At 36.3% G+C, this 18,866-nt stretch overlaps 1 protein-coding gene across 2 annotated transcripts; it reads right to left on the bottom strand.

Moving 5' to 3' along the window:
- Positions 1-397: 397 nt before the first annotated feature.
- On the bottom strand, positions 398-18,749 carry LOC576465 (kinesin-like protein FLA10). Of its 2 annotated transcripts, XM_030981155.1 has the most exons (21): positions 18,622-18,749; positions 15,341-15,496; positions 14,754-14,801; positions 12,578-12,724; positions 11,857-11,928; positions 10,743-10,822; positions 9,845-9,964; positions 8,834-8,925; positions 8,320-8,350; positions 7,883-7,938; positions 7,560-7,603; positions 6,946-7,083; positions 6,565-6,681; positions 5,951-6,055; positions 5,427-5,519; positions 5,047-5,143; positions 4,643-4,785; positions 3,686-3,847; positions 2,495-2,704; positions 1,578-1,728; positions 398-849 (listed from the first exon to the last, which is right to left on the bottom strand). In XM_030981155.1, the coding sequence occupies exons 1-21, from the start codon at positions 18,622-18,624 to the stop codon at positions 767-769; spliced, it is 2,148 nt and encodes a 715-aa protein (XP_030837015.1). In that variant the 5' UTR covers positions 18,625-18,749; the 3' UTR covers positions 398-766. The 2 variants fall into 2 exon arrangements, with proteins under 2 accessions (XP_030837015.1, XP_030837014.1); XM_030981154.1 differs by lacking the exon at positions 7,560-7,603 and having other exon boundaries at positions 400-849; positions 7,839-7,938.
- Positions 18,750-18,866: the final 117 nt, after the last annotated feature.

Here is an 18,866-nt window from a genome sequence, read left to right on the forward strand (position 1 = left end):
ATTGATATACTCAAAGGAGAAGAAAAGAGATACAGTTAAACCTGTTTTCGTGGCCACCTCTATATAAAGGCCACCTGTGTATATCGGCCACCTGTTTATATCGGCCATGTACTTTGTCTCCACGTAGGGCCATGCATCTCAGATTTAACTTTGTTAAATGATGCCTTTAATAGGTTGGACATTGTTAGGTCCACAGAAAGTCTACTATCTCCAAGCCTATGCGGCTAGTTTCTGCTTAATATACAATAGATACAACAAAATCTATTCAAAACAACTCATATACTTCAACACACTGTTACTGCCCTTCTGGATCTGAACAGACAACGTATCAATATACAGAGGCTTCTGCCTAGAAATTCTGATTCCTCTAATGAGTTGATGATGTCTATTCTTGACAATATGTAAATTATAAATACATTATTACCACAACTTTACCCAAACCATCCTTTCTCTTCTTTGCATTCAAAGACAGTATACGGTACTACATTTACCACCGATGCCAATAAATGAATAACTGGCCTTTCATTCCATTGAAAGGACAGGATACAATTATTGACTGCTTTGAGGGGCATGTTCAAATCTATCGTCCAAGGTGATCTCAAACTGTTCTGTACTGTACTGGCATAGTGCAGCCTCGAGATCACCAAGGAGCTATAGTTTTAACAATGACCCGAAAAAATAAGCAGTCAATATTTGTTTTATTTATATACCACATCCCATGTCAATTCTCTCCATGGTTGCGGGTGTTAACCTGAGGATTGTTGATCTAGCGTATGCTTGCTGCTGAGGATGGCCTACTCCTAGAACTGCCTCCCATCATAGAAACCTTGTCCTTCAACTCAGCAACATCTATCAAAGAGAAAATACAAGGATTATAGGATTTTCCATACTATACACTGATTTTTTACAAAAAAGAGGTCATTCTTGATGCAAAAAGCTTCAATACATGCACTTCCAATATATTTCACCCGTCTTTCTTTGATTACTTGTTTTATTTTCCCACCTCAGACGACAGATATATGTTAGCTTAGAATACGATTCTCCCAATTGTTTTTGTCTTCGTGCGTGGACAAAATAATTTCACTGATCTTCGCGATTCGCATTGTGATCCAATTAGCAGTAACTATAAGTCTTGCAATTTTTTCAGAATAATCGGGATAGTTTGCCAGGCCCTATGTATGTGAATGGGCGGTATTGAGAATTTAAAATCGATTCATTTAATCCCAGGATTCCAAGCGCGCATATCTTCGAGATTCACGCATGTGCAGTTTGGCATTCTTGCTGTCGAGTGACTATTCTCCATGAGTGTGAATGGTCGCCTCAAGCTTTTTGCATCGTGATCCAATTCACTCTAAATTGACATGTGTGAATGGTCGCCCCCCCCCCCCAAAAAAAATAAAAAAATTGATCTTTGCTTTGCTATCCAAATCACACTTATTGTTATAATAATAATAATATTAATAGTGGCTACTTGTATAGCGCACAGGTCCACCTTTCGGTGCTCATTGCGCTTTGTGAGCTCTGTGAGCGTGCCTATTGCCAAGCATCATATTTATCCTCTGTTAGCAGACTCTTACCTTGTCTGATGGCTTGATTCTCCTGCTCTAGTTCAGAGTTCCGAGCAGAGAGAAAGACCGCATCCTGGATAGCATCTTCTAGCAGAGTCCGGTACCTCTGCTCCAGGGCCATCTTCTGCTCTTCAAACGCCTCACGGTAATTACGGAATGTCTGAATGAGCGATAGATAATAATAATAATATGATAAAGTTTTATTTACCCAGGGTAGCCACTTGAGTTATGAAACTGCTCTTCCAGCGGGCCCTGCATAACATAATATGTTATTACTACCCTTCTCCAATCTAATATGCTGAGCGCCTAGCTAGAAGGCTGAAAGTCCCATTGTTATATGTCTTTGGTATGACTTGGCCGGGGTTCGAACCCACGACCTCCCGTTCATGAGGCAGGCGCTCTAACCACTGAGCCACCATGCTTGAAGGAAATAAGGAGCGGATTGTCAAAGAGAAGAATATTCAAATACATTTTAGAAAGTGATTTCTTGCAAATTTGTGAAATAGAGATTTAACAGGTGAATACATTAAAACATGAATCATATTTTTCTTAAGAAAATTTAAAGAGTTAACATTTTATAAGATATCTGCCTGAATTCCTATTCATGTGTACATGTATATCTAATTATGATGCTCATTGAAATCAGATGCTTTATATTAAAAGGGGCTTCATTATTCTTGCTGCTTTAAGAAAGAGAAATGGGTCGATCCCTCTACATAGGCAATGAATACAATGTAAACATTCTATAATTCAGTTTCAAATTTTAACCTGGATACGCTGTAGCTGTTGTATTAAAATCAGATACTTTATATAAAAAAAGGGCGTCATTTTATATCTTGTTGCTTTTCCAAGTAAGAGAAATGGGTCCCTCTACATAGGCAACGAATACAATGTAAACATCCAATTATTCAGTTTCAAATTCTGACCTGGAAATGTTGCAGCTGTTGTATCTCGTTTTCCTCCTTGTGCTTAAGATACGCCTCGTCAAGCTCAGCAATGAGAAGAGCTTTCTCTGCATCCATAGCTTGGAGCTGCATGGTAACGACCCGACGTTCTTCTCTCTCCTTCACGAGACTCATCTCAATCTGCATGGACTGCTCCTGGTTGTATCCAGCGCCACCATTGGCTGTTCTTAGCTAATAACACAAGAGGGGAATGTTAGATGTTATTTGCTGCCCTCATGCTGTTTAGCTAATACAGTCAAACCTGTCTATAGCGACCGCCCAAGGGAAATAAAAAAAGTGGTCTTTGTAGACAGGTGGTCTTTGTGGACAGGTTCCTTTAGTAAATGTTATAATGAAAAACCATTTCAAATTAAGGGAAACAAAAAATGTGCTTGTTGTAGACAGGTGGTCTTTGTAGACAGGTGATCACTAAAGCAGGTTTGACTGTAGTACAAGAGCGGAATGTTCAATTTCAATTGCTGTCCCTATGCTGGTATTATGTTCTTAGCTAGGATAGCTAGCACAAGAGCAGAATGTTAGATTTTTTATAATTGCTGTCCTTATGTTGGTATTGACAATGATGATGAGTAAGATAAATGTGATGTTAATGATGGTGATGATAGTTAAGCTTGTTATTTTGAACAAAAGTCTTTAAAAATATTTTCAAGTATTCTAATGAATTTCTGCATAGTAATATAAGTGGAGTCTTGTATAGCACTCATGTCTCGCTCATGCACTGTCACTCCTGGTGCTCCATTACTATTACCCCGTCTTTAGAGCGACTACTATTACAGTGCTCAAGCATTTTAAGGAATGACTTTCTGACCCATTTACTTCACCTGGGTAAAGTGTGGCAAATGTAGATTGATGTCTTGCCACAGGACAGTAGTCCTGCGACAGGAATTTGAACCCAATACCATGATGTCGTTCACAGTCCGATGGACCTCTACATATACATATCTAAAATGGGAATTTTACTTTCCTGTACCACAGGATTTAATAAACAAGGAAGACTAGCAAATGTTGACTTGTCTGTCTAGCTTTCCATATGATACATGTACTTTGTAATTATTTTGTTACCTATTGTTTCTAATAGTATTGAAATAGTTTTGTTCAAATTCAGAGCGGTTACACCACTTAAGGTAACTGTCATGAATGTTGAATTAATCATACCTGAATCTCTGCCTTTTGGTGATCGATCTCCATCCGCATTCTCTCAAGTTCTTCCTCTAACGAGAGAGCATGCTCCGCCTCCATGCGCTTCCGCTCCTCTGCACGGGCCAGACGACGCAGGTCAGAGTTGTGATGCAAATCAGCATGCTGGCTTCTCATGTCCTGCACGCAGGAAAACAAATCAAATGAAGGTTAATATCCTGACATATCATGGTAAACCTTTTTTTTCTTCATAGGATTATTATACAAATATATTGTAAACAGTTTAGATTAAGGTATGAGTGGCTTAAGTCAACAGAGATTTCCAAGAACTCAGTTATCAATAGTACGATTGACATTTCCATATTTGGATTTGTACCTCTCCTTTCAAATTTGAGGTCATGATAACACTGTAATGGCCTTTCATGTCCAGGCCCATGAGATTAAGAGTGGGTATGCAGATAAAAACTGGACAATAACAAATATTTTAAAATACACAACAGTGAAAGAGTGTAATACATGTAACATAGGAGAAAAGTCATGATTATGAAGAGGGTCAGAGGAGAAATAACAAATAAATTGGAAGAAATATACATTTACCATGCTTAGAAAGGACTGTGTAACTTTATTAGGGTCTATAAGGCCTAAACAAAAAAGATGTTGTATTGAAAATCTTGAAATCTACGGTCAGCATTTATAAAAAAGGTGTGTTTTTTTAACTGTGTTTTAGAGAAAAAAATCTATTAAAGCATTCAAAACTGAAAAATATCAGCCCAAAGAGGGAGTTTTTTTTTTTTTTTAAGTTTTTTTTCTTTTTTTTCCACCGACCAACCCATGTTTTGGCACCTAAAGAGCAGTACAACATCTTTTTTCTTTAGGCCTTATGGGAAAGGTAATTTTAGGAATACATTTACAGACAGAGGTCATGAGGTCAAGTACAGCACAGATTTCAAGAATATATTTCTCCATGTCTCTCACCTCCTTCTCCCTCTTCTGTCTTTCTTGAAGCTCCTTGAGTCTCTGTTTGACATCTTTCAGATGCTCGCTCTCTCTCTTGATCATTTCTTTAACTTCGTGGATAGCATTCACTCTAGCCTTGGTCTCGGAGTCACTCCCCTTCCCTGTGAAGAAACAAACACAGACGTAGATTTATAAAAAGTTCTATACCGTCCAACTTGTATGGAAATACAGCTCAACAGAATAAGAAAATGTAAGAGTTGATTTACAATAAGTACAGTTTTACTGAAAGGACTCTATCCTATTCCGAGGGAGCATTTAGAGGGTAAGTTTATAATGTAGAAAGAGAAGGGGTAGAAATAATATAATTGTTTTATATCTCTATAAACTGGAAGAAAGCTTTAGTAATTAATTGATAATCTTACCACTTTCAGCCATATTGGTGTAGTCCACAATCTTGGCTTGTAGGTCTTCCTTCAGTCGATCAACCAATGATCGCTTCTCTTTGTATTCATGTTGCAGCTACAAAAAGAAAAGAAAAGAAGTAAAACACATGAAAAATGGAAACATGTAAGAAAAGTAAATACGGCCAATAAATTTCAATAAATAGTCACAATGCAGAGTAGGGGCAATCACTTGAGCTAGTCAAAGCCTATCATCGAGGGAAAAAAGCTAAAAGCAAAACCTTCATAGCGACACTTGAACAATCTAGCAGATATTTCATCTCTCTACACATAGCCATGACTCACTTATCCATCCCTCATCATTCATCCCTCATCTGGATTCCTCTCTCTTTTTACCTTACCTGATCTTTCTCCTTCTGCATGAGTAAGATGCGCTCCTGCATCTCTCTGTTGTCTCTATGTACACTCTCAGCCATCACCCATTGCAAGATACCCTGTAGGGAAAACAAAAATCTCATCTCATTTTATCTTCGATCATCATAATATCAACCCATTTAAGGTGCATAGTATTTTGTGATGATGAGAGAAACCTACGGCAATATTGGTTGCACAAATTTCGAGTTTTGGAGGAGATACAAATGTCTAACATATTGATCTTAATAATTCATATACATGTATAGGAATTTTCTTTGGTTCTAATTGGAATTATTATAGATAAGATTAATTCATACCTATGTTAAAAGGGTTATCATGGATCTAATCAAGACTGGATATATATGGGTAATATTGCAAAGCCATTGTGTTACACAAAGTAATCCTTCAGTCAATTAGTGCTATTGCTTTAAGCAAAATAGCACATGTGGAAAACATGCGACTATGCAGAGAAGCGAATGAAGGGACCGAAGAGTTAATGTTTGTGTGATACCTTCTTGGCCAGGTTCTCTCTTCTCTCCTCTTCATACTGAGTTGATAGTTTCTCCTTCTCCTCCCATCCCTGACGCTTAGCAATCTGAAGATCCTTGATCAAATCCTGATTGGGAGAAGCAGAAAGGAGAACAGAAATTATTTAAAATTAAATTAATGCTAAATTTAAATTGTTGGAGGCAAAAAAAAACAACACTCAAAGCAATGTTTCACACTAACAAGCTTAATGTAGAATATTACAGTTCTATGCTGAATTGTCCACCTGCGTTGGCACAAGGACACACATTGTAGAAAATAAAACAGAAGGCTACAACTGCTTTTAAAGTACTGAAAACATTGATACTGTAAATAAGTTTGTGTATAAACCATCCATCATTGTTTATCAACTGCATCCCCAATTTTTGGCCCACTGTGAAAAAAGGTACTTCACTGTCTTGTTGAATTCACATCACTTTATTTGACAGGACATCAGACATTGTTTTTGAAATATTCTATTTCCTTTATCTTTGATGTTGATGGTTAATTTTCTTTTACTGAAATCATGAAATATCAATACACCCCGCCATGCTATGGGTCATCATCAGCAAACAATGACCCTACTTCATTTTGACTGACCTGTAGTTTGGCCACCTCCTCTTTGCTGCCTGCTTCAGTGAGTGATGTACCGGTCAGCTTCTCTCTCAGACGAGAGATCTCCTCACGAAGCTGAGTGGTCAGTCGTTCACTATCATCCTACCAAAAAAAAAAGTTAAAAACATTTAATTTCTGACCAGTTGTTGAAATAACATGCATTATCTTTCAGATACCAAATACGATAGTTTAACTAAAGCAATAAAGAAGGAAAGGCAAAAGCTTAATGAATACATTTCAACACAACTTACATACAAGATACATTTAAGATTATATACAATATACGATATATACAAATTACTGATCCTATAAGCATTGTAAACATGTTCATTGAGTTGAGATGAGCAAGGAGGCTGGATGACATACCACATTTATTGCTGGGTGATTGATAACGTTCTTGCAGTATTGACCGTACTGAAGGGTGGTCAGTGTCTCGTTGTAGCAGGTATCAGATGGAGATATGGTCGTAAACATCAGCGTGTGGGCGTTACCTCCAAGGGCATCCTGGGATATAGAGAAGGTTCATATGACATTGAATTTATACTCACATGATAACATATATCGGTGAGACCTTATTTGCCTTGTAGTAGTTTCATTTATATATAGGCTATTTTGTGAAGGGCCTCATTACAAATTCTTTCATTCACCTGATATGGATAATCAAATTTCAATGATCAGAATGCAAATTGCGTACAGTATATGTTATTAGGTAGGAAAACCCATATTTGCCCTACATTGCAATAATAAATGTATGCAATTCACATTCTGACAATTGAACTACATTCAATCAACAGGTGAATGTAATAGCTTGTTGCGATTAGTAAACTCTCATGAATCTTAATACATCACAAAAATGGCCTAGAGGAGATATCATTAATTGACTAACAAAATATTATCTTGAATTATATTAAGAAATCTGTGAAAATTATTGCATATTCAAAAGCGAAGTTGCAATAGAGTAATAGAGAGAAAGGACGTACCTGAAGTAAACGTGTGACCTTTGATTCTCTGTAAGGTACATGGCCCCCTTTCCTACGAGGATCACCATATTGATAGGTAGGGAGATAGCAAGAGAGAAGAGAGAGAGAGAGAGAGAGAGAGAGAGAGGGAGAGAGAGAGAGAGAGAGGGAGAGAGAGAGAGAGAGAGAGAGAGGGAGAGAGAAAGAGAGAGAGAGAGGGAGAGAGAGAGAGAGAGAGAGAGAGGGAGAGAGAGAGAGAGAGGGGATGGGAAGTGGTGAATGAGAAAACTATCAAATTACCTGAAGTAACCTTGTGACCTTTGACTCTCTGTAAGGTACATGACCCCCTTTCTTACGAGGATCACCAAGGGCACTTATCACGTCCCCTAGGGCACCAAGTCTGAGAAGAGAGATGAAACAAGAAAAAATTAATGAGAACAATTATGTAACTTCCTTGCACAATGCACTCTCACCACATCAATAATTTCCCTTGAAGATGCTCTCATCACATTCATACTGAAGAAAATTTAGATAAACATGTAAATTATTGCCCTTTTTTTCTTCATTTTTCCCAAAACACTTTGTATAAAAGTACTTGAAAGTCATATTAACATATGGACATTTTTCTTTTGATTCCCAAATCTAGTACATACATGTATATCTCAAGTTGTTCAGGAAACTCAAGCATACATATGTTTTTTTAATCTTAATTTTTTAAGAAATTTACTCCAAGTCGATTTTAAAACCTACAGATGAAGTACTTTCATTGCTCATTTCTTACCCTTTGTCTTTACTCTGTACGCTTTCGGAACCTGAAGCAAAAAACAAAAACAGATAGATTGAAATCAAAGTCTGAAGTGCAAAGGAAATACATGTAATATAGTTCCAAATTATACGAAAATGCATAAAACTAAACAAGGACTGTAAAATGTCAAGCAGATGCAGAAGTAAAAACATGACAAAGAAGAAAGATCTTAAGTCTAGTATATCATATTCAATCAAAATTATGAATACATGTTTCCTACATTTAAGAAACATCTACTGTATGAATTTATGAAAAGATTAACATGTCAGCAATATATTACAGAATGTCTTATTTCAATTAGCCATGTTCTATATAGACCTAATAAGTATCAACTATGTTATCTTAAGGACGTTGCGCTTCAAACATTTTTTTTTATGCACTGTTCCTACTGTGTATCTCGATGTAACCCACTGAATTTTATTATCCGTAAACAATTACTTTACATAGTGAATAAATAAAACAAAACAAACAAACAGCAATTGATATATACCTGCAAGATCAGCCAATACAATCTTGCTCCTCAGTCCTTTTCCTCCATCTCCGCCTCTCTGCTCGATACTGATAGTGAAGATACCATGAGCCCTAAGGGAAAATATCACAATGAGTTGAGGATCATTGTAATGGACAATTGTGTGACAAATGAATCAAGCTAACTACACATTCACATGAAAAGGGAAAATGATTTCAATGTTGGATGAAGAGAAAATATGAAAAAAAGGAGATAGGTAGAGAAAGGACAGAGGATAGAAATCTAAAGAGTATAAACAAACTGAGAACTGACAGATTGTAAAATAGTACTTAGGTACAAAAGGCAGTAATCAGAGGGGGCAGCTGATGAGAGACAGCAAAGAAGTGGCAGAGAGGGATATAGGTCTACTGGGAAAGCCTGGAGAAAGGAGACAAGAATAGGGTCAATGAAGAGTCAAGACTGTGGGTGAAAAGGAGGAAATGTAAGAGGGTGAAGCAGAAAACAAAATCAGGGGCTGTATTCTTAAAACAAGGTTATTTTTCTTGTTAAAGGAAAATTATGTTAGTTGTCATAACAAACTCAAATTGCGCGAAATCAAACTTACCGTTGGTGGTTACACACGCAGATGTCTCTTTTCACTAAACTTGAACACAGCCAGCCTTGCGCAGTAATTGATCAATGAATTATCGTTAATTTGAATTGTTCTGACAATTGATATCATTTCACTATCATTAAAGATCAGATCATTTTCAGAATTTGACCTCACATTAAGAGAGAAGAAAGACAGCTAGACAGAGTAACATGATGGGCAGGGTAAAAAAAAGAGGGCAGACAAAGAGTAAAATGGACAAGTATTTAAAAAATGAGAGAGAAAGAGAAAGAGAGAGAAAGAGAGAGGGAGTGAAGGGTGGCCGGAGTGGGGTAAACAGAGAGGGAGAGAGAGTGAGAGAGAGAGAGAGAGAGAGAGAGAGAGAGAGGGAGAGGAAAGAGGACAAGGGGAGGGGGAGTAAGAGAGAGAAAGCTTGTTTTTACCTTGCTCTATGTGCCTTGATATCAGCTGCACCCATCTTGCGAGCCCTGCTACCCTGGTCATAGTATCGAGACAAATCTTCACCACTCTTCACTACAAGCTCCGACAGACCATCAACAAATCTGAAAAGCAATGTTCATATAAAAATGGCAGTTTCACATAATAATAACAATAATACTAGTGAAATCTTGTATGGCGCTCATGTCTGGCACGTTACCTATTCACCTCACCTGGATAGAGTGTGGCAAATGTATATTAATGTCTTGCCAAAGGACATTAGTATTTCAACCCGTACCTTGTGGTTCGTCGTCCAGAGATTTATCCACTGGACCACAATACCTCTACACATAATGGCATCATGCACTTGCAATTTCTAACAGCTGAATTCTCATAATCTAAAACAATAATCTATGTTGATTTAATTTAAGAATCATTTTTACAAACTATGTCTCATAGGTGAGCGGTAACACTTGACTGAAGATGAAAAGGTTGTGGGTTCAATCCCCAGCATGTCACTTGTGTCCTTTCATGAGATTGCTCCTCTCCGCCAAGGTGTTAGATGGGTACCCTGTAGGATGGGAAAGTCAATGTAGTTTGCTCAGAATTGTGAGCATCTGTAAAATGGCGCCTGGCTAGAATGCTCCCCAGGGAGAGGAGAATGTGCATATATAAGTTGCGTGTGGGCAAGCAAGAATCCTATATGACCGGAGTGATAATATTTCTGTAAAGCATAGAGACGTTGTATATGTATAAGTGCTATATAAACCCAGACTATTATAATAATTATTGAGCAGCAAGCCAATGATCAAAATTTCTAAACATTCATGGCTCGCTAAATTCAATATTTTATGGGATAACTTGACAATCAATGCATTTTTCATCTTATCAAACACCACTTACATTCCAATCTGAGGGTGTTGTCTGATCTGCATATCATCTGTGTGTGGGTTCAGCAAATCAGTCATGTGTTCATCCATCACCTACATGCAAAACAAAGGGAAAAAAAGATAACAATTATCATCAGAAAGTGCCACAATAATACAGGAATAATCACATTTTGTTCTGAGGAGCATGAATCATTAATTTCATCTCTATGGGTTTTCATTTTTGTTTTTAATGATGAGGGATGGATGATGATGACCTTAAACATTCTATTCTAAAAACTTCCTTTTCTCTCTCCTCATTCTTTTTCTGACCCCCATGCTTTACCTTCTCTTCCTATTTCTCTTCTTTCTTACATATCATCCATATCATTTCATTGTTTTTGTCTGTATACTTTGCTTTTTGTATTATTATACTTCTACCTTACTATGAATGACACTGTGTCAAAATTATTTTGAGGAATTTAAATTCTAAAAGCTATATGCTTTTTATTAAGTTCCTTTTTTCACATGTAATTTTTGAAATTATTTAGTGTAAATGCCATACAAACTTATGCTATGTAGATGTCTTCATTGTTCACGAATATCAATTTTGTAAATATGCTATGTTTTGTTAATGTATTGTGTGTTTTTTCCATGTGAAATAAAAGAAACCAAACTGAAACTAAACTGATGAGGGATGGATGGTGATAATGGATGATAAGGGATGGATGATGAGGGATGGATGATGAGGGATGGATGATGAGGGATGGGGTTGTTTATGACTTTGGCTCCATCAGCCATCATGGGTGCACAGTGCATACCCTGCATTTCAAAGAATGAATGTTACTTGGTACCTATACCTACTACACCTGGGTAATGAGAGACAATTGTTGATGAAGTGCCTGGTTTTAAGGAATTAACCACCAGACAAGTATTCAAACATTCCCCCTTCTGACTGAAAGCCTGATGTTGAACCTCTACATACCAGTGCTCATACAAGCTCATTAGACTATATTTTTTCTTGGTCAATATAAATCAACCCTTTTGAGTACTTCATTTTAAAAGATACCCTCCCTGTGTACAAGTTCATGATATAAGTGTCCTTGAAAGCACTACTTAAGTTCTATTTAGACAGCATAGTGGCTTCTTACCTCAAGGAACGATGCTGTAATAAGGAACTGCTTCTTGGAGTTCTTGATCTGCTTGAAGAGACTTCGATTGATCTGAAAACCACAAACCAAGGGACTATAGATTATTAAAATCAGTTACAAGTGGAATAAAAAGAAGTTGGGGAAAATCATACGTGTTAAGCAGAATTGACAACCGTTTCGTTGACAATCAGCCATAAATGGAGTCTTTCGTCTACAGCTGATTGCTTGCTGCTACGGTAGGCAGCCAGTGAAAACAAATTCGTTTGATAAAATTATGGAAATGCAAGCACTCCTTTAAACAAACAGAACTTTGTGATTCCTTGCTCATTTTTCCTGATTGAGGTGTCATATGAAAGGGCAGAAACTCAACTTTTTAGAAATGTGATTTTCTCCTTGACTTCAGATACCCTCCGCCAAATGACTTTTTTGTTTCCTCTCTTCAAAATTCATTTTAATCACTCATGCCTGAAATATGCATTATATGAGTTGCATCAAATGAAAGAGGATCTAAGCTTTCCAAATATGTCACTTATCAAATATAAAAGTAAAACATCGATAATTCTCGGTTTAGTTTTTTCTGGGACGCACTGTATATAGCTCTACGTGAATCACAAGTATATAATAGGAATGACGTGACTTTGGATGCTCTCATGCATTCTAAGTAGGAAAAATGGCTGCAAGTAAAATGTGTCTTATGGATTGAAAATGAACATGCTGTTACCATAGGAACAAGACCAGGATCTTCCATAGGCCCAGACATGAGATGGGTCTTGCCACTGTTTGTAGGACCAAATGCAATGATGGTGACATTATACCCCTCCATAGCTCTCTTCAATAGGGGCTCACATTGCTCCTTGTATACTAAACTCTGCAGGAAACAAAACAAAACAAAACAACAATGAAAGTGTGTAAGAAGCACATGTGTGTGAAATGGATTTGGAACATCTCTTGGTCACTTTTTCACACAAAATTGCAGTTTTTATTAAGCAGCTATTTTAGTGTCACCTTTTAGTGATCCCTTAGTTTTATATTTTGATCTAGAATTACAAATTGTACATATGTCAAGAGCAGAAGTGCAAAAATCACTGGAAAATACGAGTCCATTTCAGTTGCATTATCTTAAGTTCTAATATGCTATCTTTATCACTAATGCCCAAATTTAACTTCAATTCCAACTGTTCGATCTTATCCTCTAATTGTTTTTCTATTTTATCAATTTCTTTTTTCTTATTTACTCCATATATAATAGTACATGCTCTCAATTCCATCAAAAGAATTTCAAAAAAAAATTGTTCATTGAGAATAAATTTACAACTGTTTTTGTCAATATCCTCAAACCTTGTATCATCTTGATCATTTTTTTCAATATAATCTAAAGTGATTTCTTTTATTTTATCCTTTACAGTTTGTACATATTGCTCTTCCTTTAAGAGAGAATTGTCAAACTTCCAATATTTGTGTCTCTTTAGACCAGTACCGAACATAAGATCCAAACTAATCCCTGCATGATCAGATCTATAGCTATTATTTTACAATCTGATACTAACGAAAATAGCTGGTTTGATATCAAAAAGAAATCTAGTCGCCCTTGTTTTAAAGGACTAGGTTGTCTCCAGGTAAACTGTTTTATGTCTGGATGGGTACAGCGCCATGGATCAATTAAATGAAAACTGATCTTCATTTCCAAAACTTTGCGCTGAGCATTTTTATTATTTAATCTAACGTAATTACAAGAGTCCGAATCAAAATCTTGAAGTAGGTTCCAATCCCCACACATAATTACAAGAGGATCATTAAGATCTAATATAATATTCTCCAATTCTTGGAAAAAGATGGGACAGTCATCATTTGGGGCATAAAGTGCAATTAAAGAAAACTCCAACTGTCCCATACAAATGCTTAAAGCAATGAAATTACCATTTTTGTCACATATTTGTTTTTTAACTTCGCATTGAATATTTACGTCAAAGAGTATCGCCACCCCCCGAGCGTTTGAGCATTTGTTTGCAAAAAAACAAGTTCCATCCCATTCTTGCTTAACAACAGATTCTATCTCAGGCACAAAGTGGGTATCTTGCAAACAACAAATGCTAGCATGTTTTGCATTTAAATAGTTTAGTACATCTTTTCTTTTCTGAGAGTTTCCCAGACCTCTACAGTTCATAGAAATAATCTTCAACTTATTATACATCATGATAACCAATAACTACTTTATACATATAAGGCCATTGGAGGAATTTTTTAACATTTACAGTGTACGAGTAACAGTAAACGACAACGAGCAACACAGACAAACAAAAAAGCAAGACAGAGAAACAGACAAACATGCAGAGAGAGCAACAACGCCTCTCACTAAGGACCACACCCAGGTCCCAAACACTTAACATATGATAGCTTGAGGCAAACATGCAGCATTATCTTAAGTTGTTCGTGAATGACAGCAATTTAATTAAAAATAATAATTAAAGCCTCTAAATTGGCAATGCACAGTGAAATTTATAATTATTCTTTTCATGTACATATATATTGACAATTATTACATTTTTGTAATTTTCATTCATACTGCTTTCATTAATTACACATTTTAATAAATTTAAACTTATTAAAGAGTGGAAAATACAAATAATAGTAGCCAAGATGAGCAGTTGATATATATTTTAGAGGCTTCATTCTCATATCACCTAGATCTCTCTCTCATTTACTTGCAAATGATTTCAAACTGTGTTGCTTGATCATGCCAATATTTTTTCAAACATTGAATTGAATCTGAGGAATAGAATCCTGAGGTTTATAAGAAATCCATGCAACCATTATAAAAGCTCTTTATATGTATCTACTTTATGATCTCACTAAAGTAGTTCAATAACTAATGTATAATGTTGTAAAAGTATACTCACCGTCCTTGTGTCCCAGAAGTAGCTAGCATCAAAAGCAAAAACAGCTTCCTACATTGTGATTAAACACAAATGTGATCATATACTAGTTAGTAAATTAGTTCTATCTCAGTGTTTCCTGTATTCAAGACAAAATTCAATGATGCAATAAAGTCTACAAGGACTAGAGGATACAGACATGTATACAACAAACTATAACAATTCTAATTTTTCAAACAGAGAAATTTCTCTAGGTGAGAGATAAATGTATCCCTCGGAACTTATGTTACAATGAATTTGAAAATGCTCATGCTCAACAAAATACATCCAAATTACATATATTCCACTGAGATAGCATAACGAAATATTGCCAAATTAGGGGTGAAGTCATTTAATATTGCATTGCTGATAAATATCATGGTATTTCAAATTGTATACCGATAAAATGTTCAAAAAGTTTGATAGAAAAAGATTGCTGTTTTCTTTGGTAAATGAGTCTAATATAGGCAACTTATGTCTGGTCATGAAGGAGAGGCAGCAGTATCATGAGACTTGGAAACTTTTTGAAATCATAAAAATAAAGCGCTGAAATCTGACTAAAATTTACAAACCTTTCCAGTACCCCCCTGTTGTGGATTCTGCAATGTAGTCTTGTCTCCAGACATCTTGACTATTCTTGACGCACCCTTCTCTTTCTCTGTATCTGTGAAAGGTCGACATCTTGCTACCACCTTCACTGCTACCTTCTCTGCAGACTTGGAGTCAGGCTAAAATGAAGGCATTACAAATTATTTAAATGGTGACTTCATGGACATTTCTAAACCAATAGACAAAACTGGATGCATGGAAAAGCATCCAGTGACGTAAATATGATCTTTCAACATCTACTCAGGTGGCAACTGCTCAATGGTCCATTTGCAGCATTATTTCAATTGCTAACTTTAAACTTAATCCCAAAACCAGACTAACCTGGCCCTAAATAAACTTTACATAAAAGTATCATTTACAACAGTCATTACATCCCTACACATTTAACCTAATCCAAAAGGCTAATACATATCAAACAAATATAATTCACTAGAGTAGTGGCTCCGGTCTGCGGCCGATCGGCGGGAACTGCCGATTCTATTTTTATTGGAATACTCACAGAATTCATCAATACCCTCAATAAAGAGTCCATATACTTACTTATTAAATAGAAGTCACAAATAACCTAACTGACCCACAGCGTGGTCAGCATTGACCACGTTTCGAAATGCTTCGAGTTCCCCGGTTTGCGGGCACGCATTACCGGTTTGCGGCACGCGTACGTCACAAAGCTTTATGCGCTACGTCACGATGAAAGCATGTACCAAATTACTGCGGGTAACCCAAATTCTCATGTTTATCTGTTGCTACGGTAAATTTGTCAAGTTTTAATCAATTCAGGGTTGTTGATTTTTTTTATTTAAATCGGATTTTTATGATTTAAATCAGATTTTTTTAAAAATTTTCCAACGAAAAATAATGGTCACACTTAACAAGTTTTAGACTATATTTAAACTGTTTTACACCAATAATAGTGGTCAAGTAGTCTTTTGAACATTGTGTATTGTACTATTTGACACAATAATCCACTTATATACAGGTAATTTTTTTTTTTTATTTTTTTTTTATTTATTTGCATTATAGAGAGGAACATTTTATGGAAGCCCAAGTAATGTTATGTATTATGTATACATTTAAACTCTTGAAATTTTTATATCAGTCTGTACGTTAACATCTAATTTGAATGTAATATTTAACCAGATTTGCAATAGGGACTTCCTGATATGCTTGTAACAAAATACACATTTTATGTTTTCATTACAGTGTAACCTCAGTTCCAAATAAAACTTCAATAAATTTCGTTGCAAGATGCAGGATAAGCACCACTGTCCACCACATCATTGATGTGCTGTTTTTTCAAACTATTACATGAACAAGCAAGCACAGCAGTTGTATTGCTGCATACAGTAACACTTGCCCAGCAACTTTCCCATTTTTAAATTCTTACTTATTAAGTATACATGTGTACTTTGAAATTGTGTAATTGAATGTATGGGTATTGATAAGAAAATACACAAGCATGCAAATATACATGTAATTCTTATCAAATGTACACATATGCCTTCAACTTAAGTAATTGAAAGAATGGGTATTAATAGTAACAAGAAGGAGGTACATACAAGTAGTTCAGCTGTTTTGTAAAAGTATCCAAGTTGTGGACTTTGAGCACCTTTGTAGATTTTATATATTATTTTATTGAAGATTTAACAGTTTGGTGTACATACAGAGAGTTATTTATCATTACTTCGTTAGAAACTTGTTGTTTTCATCAGTTTTGCTTGTTTTACAATTTGAAAATAAAACAGTGGTGTTAAATCAGACTCCATGAGGGTGTATCATTCTTTTAAAGTATCTCTAAAGCATGTGGAACAGAAATGAAAATGATTACATTGAAAGCATCTGTTAAGAAGAAGAGAAAATAGAGAAAACTAATTTTTTTCATAAAAGTTGATTTAAATCAGTGATTTTTTTGAAAAAAATCAAGTGATTTAAATCACGATTTAAATCATGATTTAAATCGACATGATTTAAATCAAACAACCCTGAATCAATTTCACCTTTTCCTCGAATGGATCATCCCATACGGGGGTACGTACTACTAGAAACTATCGGGTCATAGCGGGTACACACATCAGCACACATACCATCATACACGATCCCGCATGTTATGTGTGTATTAACACCCCCCGCCGCAAACCAGAAAAACACGTAATTACGTGCCGGTTTGCGGCCACCCCATGCAACTGGCCATGTGGTGGCACAATCAAAATATCTGCGATAGGAGACAGACCACAGCCATCATACTTCCACAAAAACATCAAATTTCACCTCCAATCGGACAAATATCGGACAAATAGAGCTACAATATTGATCTAGTCATGCCTCGATCTCTTAACTTAAAAGTTAGCACCTGCTGGAATTTTCATCGGCGACTGGTGCCGTAGATTTCCGACATCGCTGACGGATACTCCGTACCGACAGGAGCACCTGCTACGGACGTTTTCGGCAAAGCAGAACTTACCGTGGAGTCCACGGTAGGTTTCAATGATTATTATCGAGTCATATTCATTTTGTTTTTAAAACAAATACCCCTGGCCGCAAGCCGGGCGATGCCGCAAACCGGAGACTCTACTCTAGTGTCTTTTAAATGGTTTAGACAATCTGTCATCACATACAGAAGACGAAGAAGAAGAAGACGAAGACGAGAAGAAAAATAAAACGAAGGAGAAGGAGCAGGAGGAAAAGAAGAAGGATAAGAATATGACAAAGGAGAAAAAAAGAGACGACTTCAGGAGAAGAATTAGACGAAGAAGAAGACAAGTAAGACAAAGAAGAAAACAACGACAAAGAAGAAGTCTTGGCTTAATCCTAACTCACATTCATCATATTAAGTTTCACAAAATAATTTGTTTGCAATTGCATGCACCTGCAAACTGGTAATGGAGGGAGGGGGTGATGAAGGCTAGCTAGCTCCACAGCCCACAGCCCACGACATGGCCCACGTCTGCCCTTAAGTTTGTACTCATCATCATGATCATACATCATTTAATACTGGCACGTACATTGTAGAAAGTGTACAAACTACCGTACCTTAGGGCACCGCAGCCGCGGCGCGGTGCACTAGTCTAGTGCCACTATAAAGGCTAAGCTACTTTAAGAAGTTACCGTTTCGTTATGATTACGGAATACGGATGATGAAAAACGTTTACAAAACTAGCAAATATCGGCATCAATGCTTTCCAAATCTACACATTCATTAATTCATTAACATGTACAAATTCAAAAACACAAGTAATATACGAACCATGATGCTTGATAGTAAGAATTCGCTGAAAATATAATCGTCCTTTTCCCGGATCCTCGAGAAAACTGTTGACCGAAACCAGGCAACTATGACGTCAACGGTAAACCATACACGATCTTGGATCAATCAGGTGACCATAAAAGCAAGTGACCTTTTCCAAGTCTTTAAGGAGGTATTATTGAATACTATCATGATATATTTTATTACTGTTATCTTAAATTCTTGCAAAACACTTCATTAAGCAA

Source organism: Strongylocentrotus purpuratus, unplaced genomic scaffold (genome assembly GCF_000002235.5).
Source record: "Strongylocentrotus purpuratus isolate Spur 01 unplaced genomic scaffold, Spur_5.0 spur5_scaffold_11, whole genome shotgun sequence".
In the NCBI taxonomy this organism is placed as follows: domain Eukaryota; kingdom Metazoa; phylum Echinodermata; class Echinoidea; order Camarodonta; family Strongylocentrotidae; genus Strongylocentrotus; species Strongylocentrotus purpuratus.